Below are 15,050 nucleotides of genomic sequence, written 5' to 3' on the forward strand. Positions count from 1 at the left end.
TTTGAATCAACCAATAACTGAGATTCCGTTAGAAAAAGTACATGGGGTTTGGCAGACTGGAAGTGGAAATGGACATCATTCAGATTAGATTTGAGACAACGTATATTTGTGAAATGAACTAGGAAGTGTTTGGGAGGTTTAGATCTTTTCGCAGATAAGCTTACTCTATTAGTTTGACAATTCATGGTATATTTAATAGTAAGAAAAAGTGGGAGGACATGCTGTATGAAGTAATGAAATTTTTGGATATGTCGTACACACGGTAAGAATATACCCAGTTCCTTGACATAGCGTGGCCTCAACAATGCCTCCTGCATACACTCTACTCGGACTCCCTCCACTCACTATCTGCAAAGTAGATATTCGAAGATTATACACTAGCTGATCTGGAAGCCTCCTAAAGAGTTACCAATAGTTTCGGTCTGGTGTACTAGCTAGCTGCTGGCCTGCAAGCGCCTCCATAGCCAGGTGGGAAGGAGGAGCAGTGCGTAGCACACGCTTCTTGATTAGACCGGTTTTTGAACCCCTCACCACCAAATACGAAGGATGTGGAAAGGTCAGGGAATGACCACTGCATATTCCCGGAGCAATATGGCCTTAGTGGCTAATGCTCCTAAAAACCAAATAACAACAACAAACACCCTGCAAACACCATATTAGAGCTGTACTCTTGAAATGTAAAGAAGATTGGATCTCGCTATGATGTTCATCATAACCTCAAAAATCATCAGTCATACAGCATGATGGAAGAGATGGGGAAGGGTTGACCGGAACTTAGCTCTGGAGACTAAACATTCTTTCCACCACTTCAAGCCTCCACTAAGCAATGTGGTGGTATTTCAACAGTTGATGATAGTCATCTACCACCATGTATTGCCTGGTAACACAGAGGGCGGCATTCCTCCATGTGGTGTGGGCACCACATTTCGACCCCAGCTTACATTGGTTGATACCTGGGTGGTCACCCACAGTGTACTTGTGTATGGGGGTTCTACCCAGGATTACTAACAGTCCCCCCCCCACCGTGAAGGTGCAAACATAATTATGGCTAAGCAAACTCTTGGCCATAATTATGAGAGCATCCTTGGACTCAGGGGAGGTCCCCGCAGACTGGAGATGTGCAAATGTATCCCCAATTCACAAAGGGGGATGGAAGGGTGACATGAGTAATTACAGACCAGTTAGTTTAACTTCTGTTCCAGGTAAAATAATGGTGTTACTGGTTAAAGATGCATTGCAAGATCATCTAGACAAGACTGCAGCAATAATTCAGACACAGCATGGGTTTGTTAAGGGAAAGTCTTGTCTGACAAATTTGATAGGATGTTATGATGTGGTTACAAAGGAACTGGATGTAAAAAATAATTTTTTTATATATTTGAAATCCAAATCATATATTTGGATTTCAGGAAAGCTTTTGACACTGTTGTGCAGGGAACACTATTGTACAAATTGGAGCATAATGGTATTGAGGGTAGGTTGCTACAATGGATAAAAGGATGGTTGAGTGGGAGAAGACAAAGGGTGGATCAATGGGTGCTGCTCTTCGTGGACTAATGTTATTAATGGAGGCCCACAGGGTTCGGTGTTGGGTTCTCTGTTGTTTTGTATATTTATCAATGATATTGATGAAGGTATATCAGGCTTTGTGTCAAAGTTTGCAGATGATACAAAGTTTGGCACTGTTGCGCATAATGACAGTAATGGCAGTGTGCTACTGCAACAGGATCTAGATAATTTGGGCAGATGGACTAAGAAGTGGAACTGAAGTTTAACCTTGACAAATGCAAAGTACTGCATATGGGTAGAAGTAACCCAAGAGAAAAGTACCAACTGTGTGGTACTACACTTAAGGTGATAGAAAATGAAAAAGACCTGGGAGTAATTGTACAGTCAGATATGAAGTTTTCAGAGCAATGCAGACAGGCTGCCAGGGCAGGTCATGGGGTTTTGTCAATGATATAAGGAATTTTGCTAGCAGGGAGAAGGAGGTGATTGTCCCTCTGTATAAGGCAATGGTCAGGCCACGCCTTGAGTATTGCGTTCATGTCTGGAGGCCTCATTTTAGGAAGGATGTAGATTTGCTTGAGTGTGTACAGAGAAGGGCAACAAGATTGGTGAGGGGAATGAAAGGATCCTCTTACCAAGAGAGGCTTAAGTTCTGCAAATTGCAGTGGCTGTAGACTAGGCACCTGCACGGTGATCTGATTGAGGTGTATAAGGTGCACTGCTTCTATTGAAATGAGCAGAAGCCTGAAAAACAAGACGCAGGATATTTCAGAGACTGCTGGGAGTCATTGCGGTACAAGTAAACACATGGGTTGTGTTAGGGTAGCTAAGAATAGAAACAGGTGCATGTATACCTGCGTGTACACCAATGCTAGGAGTTTGGTAAATAAATATGATGAATTTGAGGTATTGCTCAAAACATCAAAGGCAGATATTGTTGGGATATCAGAGACGTGGTGTCACACAGATATAAGGAATGCGGAACTGGAATTTGGGGAATACAATGTGTATAGAAAGGATAGACAGGACAGGAGGGGAGGAGGGGTTATGCTATTAGTTAAGAAACACATAAAGTCCAAGGAAGTGAAGCCAGTCGACATCGATAGACAGGGCAGTGTCGAGTCAGTTTGGTGTGACATAGGAAAATCAAAATTGAGAGTAGGAGTGTGCTATAGGCCTAATGACTCTGATGAGTATAATAAGATATTGTACAGGGAAATAGAGTGGGCCAGTAAATGAGAGAGTCTTATAATGGGGGATTTTAATTTCCCAGATAGTGACTGGAATTTGTGGATTGGTCACTCGCACACTAGTAAGGCTTTTGTGGATTTATTGGATGATTGTTTTCTACATCAGCATGTTCGTGAGGCAACAAGAGGGAGCAATACTCTTGATCTGATTATCAGTAGTGATTCTTCATGCATTAAGAATCTGCAGATAAATGAACTACTAGGTGGCAGTGATCACAGTGTGTTGAAGTGGGATTTACTCAAGGAGGTAACTACCATCAGAGGTAAAGGGAAGGGTTTTTGTTTTCGTAAAGGTGACTATGATGGTCTGAGACAGTATTTCAATTCTATACAGTGGGACCAACTGATGATGTTACCAAAAGCAAACTCAAAATGGGAAGCATTCAAAGAACTAATCTTGGAGGCTACCAGGCTTTACATACCAACTAAGAAATATTGTTCAAGGTTTAGGCCTAAATGGTTGTCAGATGAACTAATGAGACATGTGGCAGAGAAGAAAGATGCATGGGATACATACAAATTAATGGGTGACATGGAAGCCTATGATAGATATAAGTTGGTCTGTAACCAAGTCACAAAGGAGATTAGGCAGGCAAAGGCAGACTACGAAAAATCCTTGGCAAAGGATGCAAAGAAAAACAGAAAAGATTTCTTTACCTATTTAAACTCAAGAAGGAAAGGGATGAATCAGATTGGTCCGCTGGATATTGATGGTTCAACAGTTGAGGATCCTGCTCAGGTGGCTAACAATCTAAACAAGTATTTTGCATCTACATTCACGCATGAGGAGTTATTCACTAAGGAGAATGATGTAGGTAAAGTAAACATTTGGCAGTGAGCTGGATGATTTTGTAATAACTGAGAGGAAAGTGGAGGAGAGATTGTTGAGGATAAACATAAAAAAGGCACCTGGGGTGGATGGGATCTATCCAATTATATTAAAGGAAGTAAGCAAACCCCTAGCCATAATTATGAGAGCTTCTTTGGACTCAGGGGAGGTACCCATAGACTGGAGATGTGCAACTGTAACCCCAATTCACAAAGGAGGATCAAAGGCTGACACAAGTAATTATAGACCTGTTAGTTTAACTTCTGTTCCAGGTAAATTAATGGAGGCACTGGTTAAAGAAGCACTGCAGGATCATCTAGACAAGAATTCAGTTATAGCTCAGACGCAGCATGGTTTTGTTAAGGGCAAGTCTTGCCTGACCAATTTGATTGGATACTATGATGTAGTCACAAAAGAACTGGATGCAGGGAATAACTTTGATATTATATATTTGGATCTTAGAAAGGCTTTTGATACTGTTGCACATGGAAGACTGCTGCACAAATTGGAGCAGTGTGGCATTGGAGGCAAATTGCTGCTATGGATAAGGGGATGGTTGAGTGGCAGAAGACAGATAGTGGTAATCAATGGACACTGCTCAACGTGGACTAAAGTTATTAGTGGAGTTCCTCAGGGTTCAGTGTTGGGTCCGTTGTTGTTTTCGGTGTTTATGAATGATATTGATGATGGGATATCAAGTTTAATGTCCAAGTTTGCAGATGATACAAAGGTTGGCATAGTTGTTAAGGACACTACTGACGCTATGCTGCTGCAACAGGATCTGGAAAGGTTGAACAGATGGGCTGAGAGGGGGCAAATGAAGTTTAACATTGACAAATGTAAAGTACTACATATGGGAAACAGTAACCCCAGAGCAACATATCAACTCTGCGGTACTACACTGACAGTGGTGGAGAATGAAAAGGACCTGGGGGTAATTGTGCATGCAGATATGAAGTTCTCTGAGCAGTGCAGACGAGCTGCAAGAGTAGCTCATGGTGTCTTGTCAATGATATACAGGAATTTTTCTAGCAGGGATAAGGAGGAGATTATTTCCTTGTATAAGGCAATGGTTAGGCCGCATCTTGAGTACTGTATACAGGTCTGGAGGCCTCATTTCAAGAAGGATGTAGAGCTGCTGGAACGGGTACAGAGAAGGGTAACAAGATTAGTGAATGGAACAAAGGGTTGCTCTTACGAAGAAAGGCTTAAGTTTTGCAAATTACAGAGTCTGGAGACTAGGCACCGGCGAGGTGATCTGATAGAGGTGTATAAGGCTTTGAATGGTTTGAGCATGCTCAATGCCAATGGGATTCTTCATCTTGTTCAAAATAATCACCTCGGAGGGCATAAATTCAAATTGAGGAAGGACGGATGTCGGATAGATGTGCGGAAATTTGCCTTTGGCCAGCTGGTGGTTGGTTGGTGGAACCGACTTCCATCACTTGTTGTTGAAGTTGATAGCCTAAACAAATTTAAGGCTCAACTGGACAGGTATTTCGAACGAACGGAGGGGTGAAATGGGAGTGGTGTGTTTTTTTTTTTTTTTTTTTGGCTGATGCTGAATAAGCTTGCGTTCTTGCATCATATGCCTCTACTAATGCTAATGTTAAGGCCTTGAATGGGTTGAGCACACTGAATTCTGATGAGATCCTTCCACTTGTTCAGATTACAAATCTAAGTGGCCATGAATTCAAATTAAGAAAAGACAGATGTAGAAAAGATGTGCAGAAATTTGTCTTTAGCCAGCATGCGGTTAATTGCTGGAACAAACATCCATCTGTCGTTGTGGAAGTTGATAGGTTGAATAAATTTAAGGAAGAACTGGACATGCATTTGGAGGGAATGGTGTGATATATTTTTTTTTTTTTTTTGGCTGATGCTGCATAAGCTCATACACTTGCTTTCTTGCATCACATGCCACTACTACTACCACCTTCCGCACTTCGCCGAAATTGGGTACACTTGACTTGAGTGTCACCCGAATATCAATTCCATCAGTATTTTAGACTCCCAGTTAGCAAGTACAGCTTGTCTGGCATATTTGAGCGAATAAGTGACAACCTCCATGATCTAAAATAACTGCACTAGTCTGGTCCTACACGAGCTACAAATGATGATGGTGTGTCATTTGATACTCTGCAAACGCGAATCTTTCTTGCATCAGTAGGAATAAAGTGATGATTTTCTCTTTTTCCAGCTATAGTACGACTGTCTATGAATCTTTTCTCTTGAACTGGCATTTCTTGCTCAATTTCCTTTTAGAAACAAATCAGAATTTTATTCTAGTCACATGCTTGTCACAAAATTCAAACATGTTTCTTGGTGTCAGGATTTGGTTTTCAATTGGCCATTGGAGACTTGCATGTGCTGCCAATCATTTTATTTTTCCACCAATTCCATCACTTGGTGACTTACCATGGCTAGTGTCAAAGATATTCCATTCAGCACTGATATCAAAATCCTTCTGATGATGACACAAGTTAATAAAATTCTTGAAATTCTTGTATTGAGCTGCAGAACCATCACTGAAGTAGTAAATGTGCCTGATTTCTGTCATGAAACTCTTCAAATATTCAATTAAATTTGTTAGAAAAACATGCACTTCAGTTGTGTCATGTCGAAGGTGGTCACTGATTATGCAGAAAGTTATATTCTGAAGTTCAACATCCTTTTATTAAATGACAAATGGACGCAATGTAGCCTGACTATTCTCCCAGTGTGGAACTCTTGAACAGCATCTTGCACAACAAATGAATAATTTTTTGCAAAATCCATCACGATGACTAATTCTCCTATCATTAGGCTTTCCTTTCTTGACTTCAAATGGTAGCTTTGATGTTTATCAATGTATGGCAAGAAAGGTTAAATATCTTTGTACTCACCTCGTCAATAAAATCTTCTGTTGTTAATTGCTTTGTGTCCAGTGTATCTCTGTCAGTGTGTATCCATTGCTTGAATTCAGTATTTTCTGGTTCATTGTTTTCAAAATTATTCTCTAGAAACTTTTAATTCATCTATTCCTGGATATTTTTCACACCGATGAAGCATACAATCTTTTGACTCCAAATCACAGACTGTTTTACCAATGAGAACCTTGTAATCACTTTCAGCAGGACTTGCTGCTAGCATTAACTTGACATTTTGATGGAGTGTGCGTACACATACAGAATGTGTTCCTGGTGCACCAACTGTGACACATCACTTGGATCGAAGTTCACAAAATTTAGAAAATACAATGTCAGATCCATTTCTATCTCGATAAGTTGTAAACATTTCCTTCAAGTGGCTGAGTAGTAGTCGCTTTTGCATTTCTAATGGAAATGTAATCTTTCTTTCCGGGTCATATCCGACTAAATTCATCATCTTCAAAAAATTCCATCACCTTTCGCTTTACTTGCTCAGGAAGCTTTTTTCCATGTATGGCCACGGATTCCTTCTCCTGCTTTAAGTTTTCTAGCTTTCTTGACCATTCTTTTTGAGACACTAAACTCTTCCATTGTTTTCTTTATGGACCAACTAACTGGAGCTAGTGTTAATATTTGAAGTATTTCTGCATGACTTGATACCATCAACTTTTCTTTCAGTTCTTTCAGCAGCTCATTGTAATCTAAGCAATTTCCACACTGATAATTTGCACTTTGCTCCATGATGCCATTTGAATCTAAGCCACCAATAGATGCAATTTTACTGGCAATTACATCTTGTACTTGACTTGCCTTCCTTTTGGCATAGCCTTGAGTCCCTCTTAGCCATTTGCTGAAATTTCAGAGGAAAAATATGAATAGCCATCAAATTTGTGTTCAAGCTTTCAGTCACGTGCATTTTGTCGTCTTGGTCTGATCCAGATGAAGTTGATGTTCCTGTTGATGCTTTTTGGCTGTTAGACTTGTTTTTGGCATGATGGGCACTGCTTCTGGCCTAGTTTTATGTCTACCTTTGTTAGGTCTTTCAGGTAGTCTGCCATTGACAAATAAATTGGTTGTAAACTTTTTTTCACAATATGATTTTTCTTCTGGAAAGGATTGCGACATGAATTCTGCAAAAATTCAAATTTTGTCAAAAACAAAACTTCATGATGTAGACAAATTGAGTATTCTTCACCCTGTTTTAATCCACATCAACCTATCAGCTGTTGTTTTTCAAATTCAAATCCTTTAAATAATTTTAACCTAGTTTTGCATGTATAGGTTAGTACATGACATTTATAATTATCCATATGACTGATGGTGCATGAGTCCAGCTTGTCTGCAAACAATGAAAACTTAACTTTATTAGTCAAACAATAAAAAATAGAGGAACAAAATAAACAAACTGTTCATCGTGAAGATAAAACACATTAATAACGACATGGTTCAAATATCAGCTGCTTATACTTTTTTTTGTATGATTCTAGAATATTCCAGAATTGTAGAATATTCTATAATTCTTGGGTATTCGTCTAGACTTCTAGAACATACTCTATTTCTAGATGATTCTAAACATTAGGCAGGATTAAGGAAGTGTTCTGCAGCAAAAAAGGTCTCACAAAATAACAATATGGCACATAAAACTACTTGATGTTTAGGCTTAATTTTAAGGCCTTAAGTGCAAAGACAAAACAGATAAACTATGATCCTTGTAGCTGAAACTCTGGCTCCGCGTGCCAAGCAGTTTCCTGAGTGATTTCTAGAGCGTTTTCTCAAAGATAGTTTTGTTTCGTTATAAAAGTTTTCTTACTTTTTATTATTAGACAACTTAGTCTTACAAATTGTAAGCAAGTTTAAGAAAGGAAAAACACCTTTCTTCTTTTTTCTTTAAATTAACGTACTAACTTTTATACCACTTGGTCACTCTAGCGGCACTGCTCTTGCCTCCCCGTGGCGGGGCCGGTAACCTGGGAGAAGAAATCCACTCTCCCAAGGCTGAAAGGAGCAAAGATGGATAAAAATATGTATCCACCTTTAGAGCCATTGAGCTCAAGACGAGACAATATAAATGACAATGATAATGACTTCTCTCAACCCAAGAGGCCGAGAACAAGAGGAGATACCATCATTCCTCATTCTACACTCTCTCTCAGAGCAGCCTCTGAGTAAGTTATTGCCATTCCTTATACAAAAATGTATTGAGTTTGCTGCAGGTTCACCAAAAACGGTAAGGCGACTTCGGTCTGGGGATATTCTTGTAGAGACCAGTAAATCTCAACATTCTGCAAATTTATTAAAGCTTGACTACCTTTGGTGGACAACCAATAAAAGTCACTCCCCATGCCACACTAAACTCCTCGAAGGGGGTAATTGCAGAATGGGACTTATTAAATGTATCAGAAGAGGAAATAGTCCAAGAGCTTCGAGAACAAAAAGTAATCCAAGCAAGGAGAATCCTGACTCGGAAAGATGGTATTCTTGTTCCCACGAGGAGTATAATCCTCACTTTTAGCTCTCCTGTTCTACCAACATCTTTGAAAGCTGGCTATCTTCATTGCCATGTGCGTCCTTATATCCCAAATCCAATCAGGTGCTATAAGTGCCAAAAATATGGACACTCCCAAACTGCATGTAGAGGTGAGGCAATATGTCCAAATTGTGGATCAAAGGATCATAATCAATCTGAATGCACTGCTACTTCTCATTGCCCAAACTGTAAAGGTAATCACCCGGCTTTTTCCAAAAATATAAAGTCGAGAATAAAGTCACATACTCAGAGGCAAGAAGACAAATATTCTTAACAGAACCAAAGCGTACATATGCCACTGCTGCTAAACAATTTCAGTCAGTAGGTATTCAAACAGATGTTACAGTTCCTCCAAATCTATCCATAGCTGATTGGGCACGTTCCTTGCTCTCTGCTTCCATATTTTTGGCAACAAAAAGCTGAACAAGCCAGTAACACTCCAATTACAATTCCAACCGATGGGCCTCAAACAGCAAAACCAAAAGTGGCAGAAACTAAAATACTGAACCTACCAGTTTCAACGGGCATGGATATTGACCAACACAGTGAAGCAGATGATGGCATATTAGAACTTCATGCGACTGATGAAATGGACGTCGCACGTCCCTACTTTCCAAAAAAAGAGAAAGCGAAATCGGATTGAGGCAAGCAGCTTTTAACTAAAAAGCAGTCAGAAACAAAAATAAACAACAAAACCACTTAATGGAAAGATTCCTCCAATGGAATTGTAGAGGATTTCGCAATACAAAAGACGATTTATATGACCTCATCAACCGGTATGATCTAGCAGGCATATCCCTACAGGAAACCTACTTAAATGCACAAGTGTGTCCCACCATTAAAAATTACACCATCTTCAGACGAGATAGGAGAATAGACTCGCCAGCCCGAGGAGGAGTGGCATTTCTTGTTAGAAACAAACTTTCCATCGAAACATATTGCTCTTCAGACCCCTTTTGAAGCAGTAGCAGTGCATATTGTAATTGGTATCACTCTTACAATAGCGTCAGTATATATCCCTCCTAATTTCTTATTCACTTCAGACGACCTAGAAAATCTAATAGACCAGCTACCATCTCCGTTCTGCTTGCTCGGAGACTTCAATGCACATTATTCACTGTGGGGATCTCCAACAATTGACAAGAGAGGTAAGCTAATAGAATCCTTTCTTGATGCTTATCAACTCACCATTTTAAATACTGGCGAGCCAACCTACATTCATTTTTCGACTGGATCCATGAGTTCAATAGATCTCTCGATCTCTTCTCCCTCCATATATACTATTATGGAGTGGTCTGTTCTTGACAATCCACTGAACAGTGATCACCTGCCAATTCTCTGCAAACTCCAAACAAGAGCAAACTCCCCTTCCCCACGTCACTCCATTTGGAAATTCCGTAGGGCACACTGGAGTGAATATGCCTCTCATGTTCAGTTAGATGATAAAATTATACAATCTGAGACCATAGAAAATGTCACGGAACACATTACTACTCAAATATTACTAGCTGCCACCATTGCAATACCAAAATCTTTACCACGGAAACGGAAACACAGTAACTATTGGTGGAACCAAGTTGTACGCATGCGAAACGGGAAAAAACAGATCTTGGAATTTATTTCGTAAATTCCCCACAACTAGTAACCTAATTAACTTCAAAAGATTGAGAGCCAAGTTCCGTAAAATAAGAAGAAATGCAAAGAAAGAAGCCTGGATTAGTTTCTCCTCAAGTATAAATAAGGACACAGATAATAGAATCATTTGGAGGAAAATTCAAACGCTCAGTGGCAAATATGTTCAATCCACAACAATACTAAATTGGCAAGGGAAGGAGTTGTCATCACCAGCAGAAATAGCAAATGCCTTAGCGGAATCATTTGCCAGCATATCAGCAATATCCACCTTTAACCCAACCTTTCAAAGAATTAAAGAATCTGCAGAAAAGCGTAAGATTAATTTTTCTACGGCAGTTTCACATCCATACAACCATCCATTCACATAAGCAGAATTACTAGGGGCACTCAATAAAACACCCAGTAGTGCTGCTGGGCCAGATGGGGTCTATTATATAATGTTAAAGCAACTTGACAACAGAGCAAAAAGAACATTGTTAAAATATTACAACCGTATTTTCTTAGAAAATACCTACCCACTCTCCTATCGTCATTCAATTGTTCTAGCCTTCCCGAAGCCAGGAAAGGATCATACCTTTCCGCATAACTACAGGCCAATTTCACTGACTAGTTGTCTAGGAAAAGTCCTTGAAAAAATGGTTCACAGGCGGCTAACGTGGTTCCTGGAAGGAAATAACTTGCTAAACAGCAGCCAGTATGGATTTCGAAAGAACCGGTCCACGCTAGATGTAATGATAAAAGCAAAGGCAAACATCCGAAATGCCTTTATAAGGAGAGAACATCTAGTCATGATTAATCTCGATATTGAGAAAGCCTTCGATACCACCTGGCGATATGGTGTACTAAAAGATCTCCATTCTTTCGGCTTGAGAGATCAGTTACCTCAATTCATACAAAATTTTCTATGCAACAGAACGTTTCAGGTAAGATATATATGAACAATTTATCCAAATCATTTGAACAAGAGGAGGGTGTACCGCAAGGTTCTATTCTAAGTCCAACATTATTTGCAGTAAGAATTACAAACATGACACGGGAAGTACCAAATACAGTAGAATCGTACATGTTTGCCGATGACCTCATTATCTCCTGTCAATCCCAAACTATGAACATCATTGAAAGACAACTTCAAATTTCCATAGCTAAAATAGAATCATGAGCACTGCGGAATGGTTATTCTTTAGCCGAAAAAAAATCCACTGCAATTCACTTTTGTAAAAAACGAAAACTCCACCCGGATCCAGAAATATTTTTAAAAAACAGCCTGATACCTGTCACTAACAATTTTCGTCTGTTGGGGCTACATTTAGATAATAAACTTAATTTTGCTTCCCATATATCTTACCTTCGAACCACGTGTCTTAAAAAACTGAACATCCTAAGAGCCGTTTCCGCTATGTCCTGGGGTGCTGACAGAAGCTCTCTTCTTCATCTCTATAGAGCTTTAATAAGATCACACTTAGATTATGGATCACCTGTCTATGACTCTGCTAGGAACAGTTCGCTATTACGTCTAAGCACCATACAGCATAGTGCCCTTAGGATAGCTGTGGGAGCCTTCAGAATATCTCCGATCCACAGCCTGTATATTGAGGCAAATGAACCTCCACTGCACCTAAGGAGAAAATCCTTATTATGTAACTATGCACTAAAGATTAAGAGTATTCCATCACATCCTAGCTGGCAGCACTTGTTCGACCCTAAATACACCATGCTATATCAAAATAAACCTAATGAGAATCGCCCCGTAGGGCTTCGACTGCAAGAACTCATGATCAGTTGGAACATTAATTTTCAGAATGTCTTCCAAGACCTTGGTACTCCTGAACCTCCCTGGACTGAATTCGTACCCCACTGTGACAATTTCTTTTTAAGATGGGGGAAGACATCCCTGGCTAATACAAATTTTCAACAGCTCCATAAATCGCATTCCTTGGAAAACTCAGGAAAAGTACATATCTATACTGATGGCTTCAAAACAGATACAGCTCTAGGTGCTTCAGCAGTTTCTTCCACCTTCTCCGTAGCTGTGTCTCTTTCCATTGAATGCAGTATCTATACTGCAGAATTATTTGCAATAAAACTAGCTCTAGATAATATAAACAAGTACCATATCAAGGAATCTTTGATATATACAGACTCCTTAAGCGCAATCACTGCCATTCAATCTACTTTTTCTCCCTCTCACCCCATTCTTAAAGAGATCCGATCTGAGTTATTTCACTATCAAACAGTCAATCAGAAGGTTACCTTCTGCTGGATCCCTGGTCATGTTGGTATCTCAGGTAATGAACAGGCGGATGCTGCTGCAAAACATCCCGACTCTGGATCTTCCAGACAACTAAAAGTTCTCCACACCGATCACAAATCTGTCATTAAAACAACATGCAGGAAACAATGGTCTCTCCTTTGGAAAGCTCAAACCAGTAATAAACTGCTGCAGATAAAAAAAGAGCCACAACTCTTTTTGTGGACATCTAGTTCCAGGAGAAGCAGGCGACAAGAAGTGATTCTAGCAGGGCTCCGCATTGGACATTCGCATCTAACTCACCTGTATTTGCTTTTGGGAGAGAATCCTCCTCAGTGTTCCTTTTGTCAGTCACAGCTAACAATAAAACACATCCTCATAGAATGTCCCCAACTTACAGGAACACTTAACCTTATTTCATATTCTTGGCAATGAAACAAATTTCGAGGAACTGTTTAATTATTTGAAACACATAAATCTGTATAATAGACTGTGATAATAGTGACAAACAAATCATGAACAGGCACAGTATGGCCCAAGAGGCCCTTGTGCCAAAAAACCCAAATACAACAACAACAACAAGCTGAAACTCTGCTCTTTCCAGTGGTGGCAAAAACGATAGAATTGAAGGTGTCCCACATTAAGATGTTTGCCCCTTAACATAGGTCAAATTTGACTTTCAAATTTTGAGTAAATCTTTGAAGGAAAATATCTCAGCCAGAAAACAAGTATAAGAGAGCTGATATCTAGTTAGGCTGAATTCATGCAGCTGGTAAGTGCCCAAAGAATGCCCAAAGAAGGTGCCAAAGGTTTTTATTTCAAAGTTATGACTTTCAAGTCTTGCTTAAATTTGTCACGACAAATTTTTGGTGCTAGCTTTAGACTGCATTGTAAAAATTGTGAAAGTTTTCAAGCCTGGACACCAAAAGTTAATTAGGTATACCAAGTTTCAGAGCACTACGTCTCACCGTTGTGCAACAGTAACACTTAAAAACTTTGAAAAATTTTGGTGATTTATTCTGCATAACACAAGTGACCTCTACAAAAAAGGTGCTGTTGCCTCAAGCATACTATATTTTCAACTCAAATTTTGCACAGCTTCATTTGAAACCTGTTTAAACATCCACACCAAGTTTCAACAAAATTGATGAGCAGGGACCCCTAGGCCACTTGACATGGAATGACCCCAGAGTGATATCAGTGGAAGAAAGAATTAGCATCAAAGTAATAGTAGATAAGACCCTGTGAAGTCGCATCCATTTTTCCACTTCAGCCAAAGAGTAAAGAAAATCCTAAGCAAGGGATGTCCACCTTTCGTCTCCTTCCTCAAAAATGGCCAGTCTGTTTCTTCAGCTTGCTAAGTACCTGTCTTCTGGGGATTTGTTATTAGTGGTTATTCATAAATGTACTATCACAGGAGAATATTATTTTTCAATTTTTCACAAGTTGCATGGCATCTGACTTAGTACCACAAGACCTTTTCTCCAATTTGAAAAGCAGAATTATTTTTGCACATTGAGGTGTTATGGCATAGTGACTTTTTAGGAATTTCTAAAAAACTATTCTTTGGGAATGGGATTAAAGCTTTGCTGGTAATATAAATGTGTCAGTGAGGGAGGGATATAGAAAACTAGAATGTATTTATCTTTCTTACATTACTTTTGAGTTTTTTTTTTTTTTTTTGTTATTGTAATTGGTGAATAACTTAAAGTTAGAATTTTATAAGTTATAATTACTATACAAATTTCTTTTTTGTTAATTTTTTTGCAGAACAAGCAGCGGAGTATATCTATTCTCCACGCGGACTCTTTCCTTTGCCGCTTGGTCGGAATGCGAAAGTTGGTTTAGTCACTAAAGTGCGGAGTAAATTTAAATTATTAGGAAAATTTATGGCTAAAGCACTTATGGATTCTCGAATGGTAAACTCAAAATATATTTAAATATTCAGTTTAATAAATTTGTACAGTGAATTCTTTAGAGATAAATTTTGAAACATTTAATCATTGGAACTTAAATATGGAAAAGTAAAATAACAGTGAAATGCTCTAATAATACTGAAAAATAATTACAGAATTATTAGTAGCAGATGACTTTTTTTTTTCCCCCTAGAATGGCAAAGCATCCTGTTGCTGTATTATAGGCA

The 15,050-nt window shown here is 39.1% G+C and overlaps 1 protein-coding gene across 3 annotated transcripts in view; it reads left to right on the forward strand.

Annotated features, from left to right (window-relative positions):
- ctrip (E3 ubiquitin-protein ligase ctrip) overlaps positions 1-15,050 on the forward strand; it is an 894,611-nt gene that overhangs the window by 817,303 nt on the left and 62,258 nt on the right. For all 3 annotated transcript variants that reach the window (XM_090377644.1, XM_090377653.1, XM_090377662.1), the window contains one exon: positions 14,678-14,826. In XM_090377644.1, the coding sequence (XP_090233770.1) occupies positions 14,678-14,826 (149 nt within the window). The remainder of the gene's footprint in view (positions 1-14,677; positions 14,827-15,050) is intronic.

This window comes from Mastigoproctus giganteus, chromosome 1, assembly GCF_048544385.1.
Source record: "Mastigoproctus giganteus isolate SK-2022 chromosome 1, ASM4854438v1, whole genome shotgun sequence".
Classification (NCBI taxonomy): Eukaryota; Metazoa; Arthropoda; class Arachnida; order Uropygi; family Thelyphonidae; genus Mastigoproctus; species Mastigoproctus giganteus.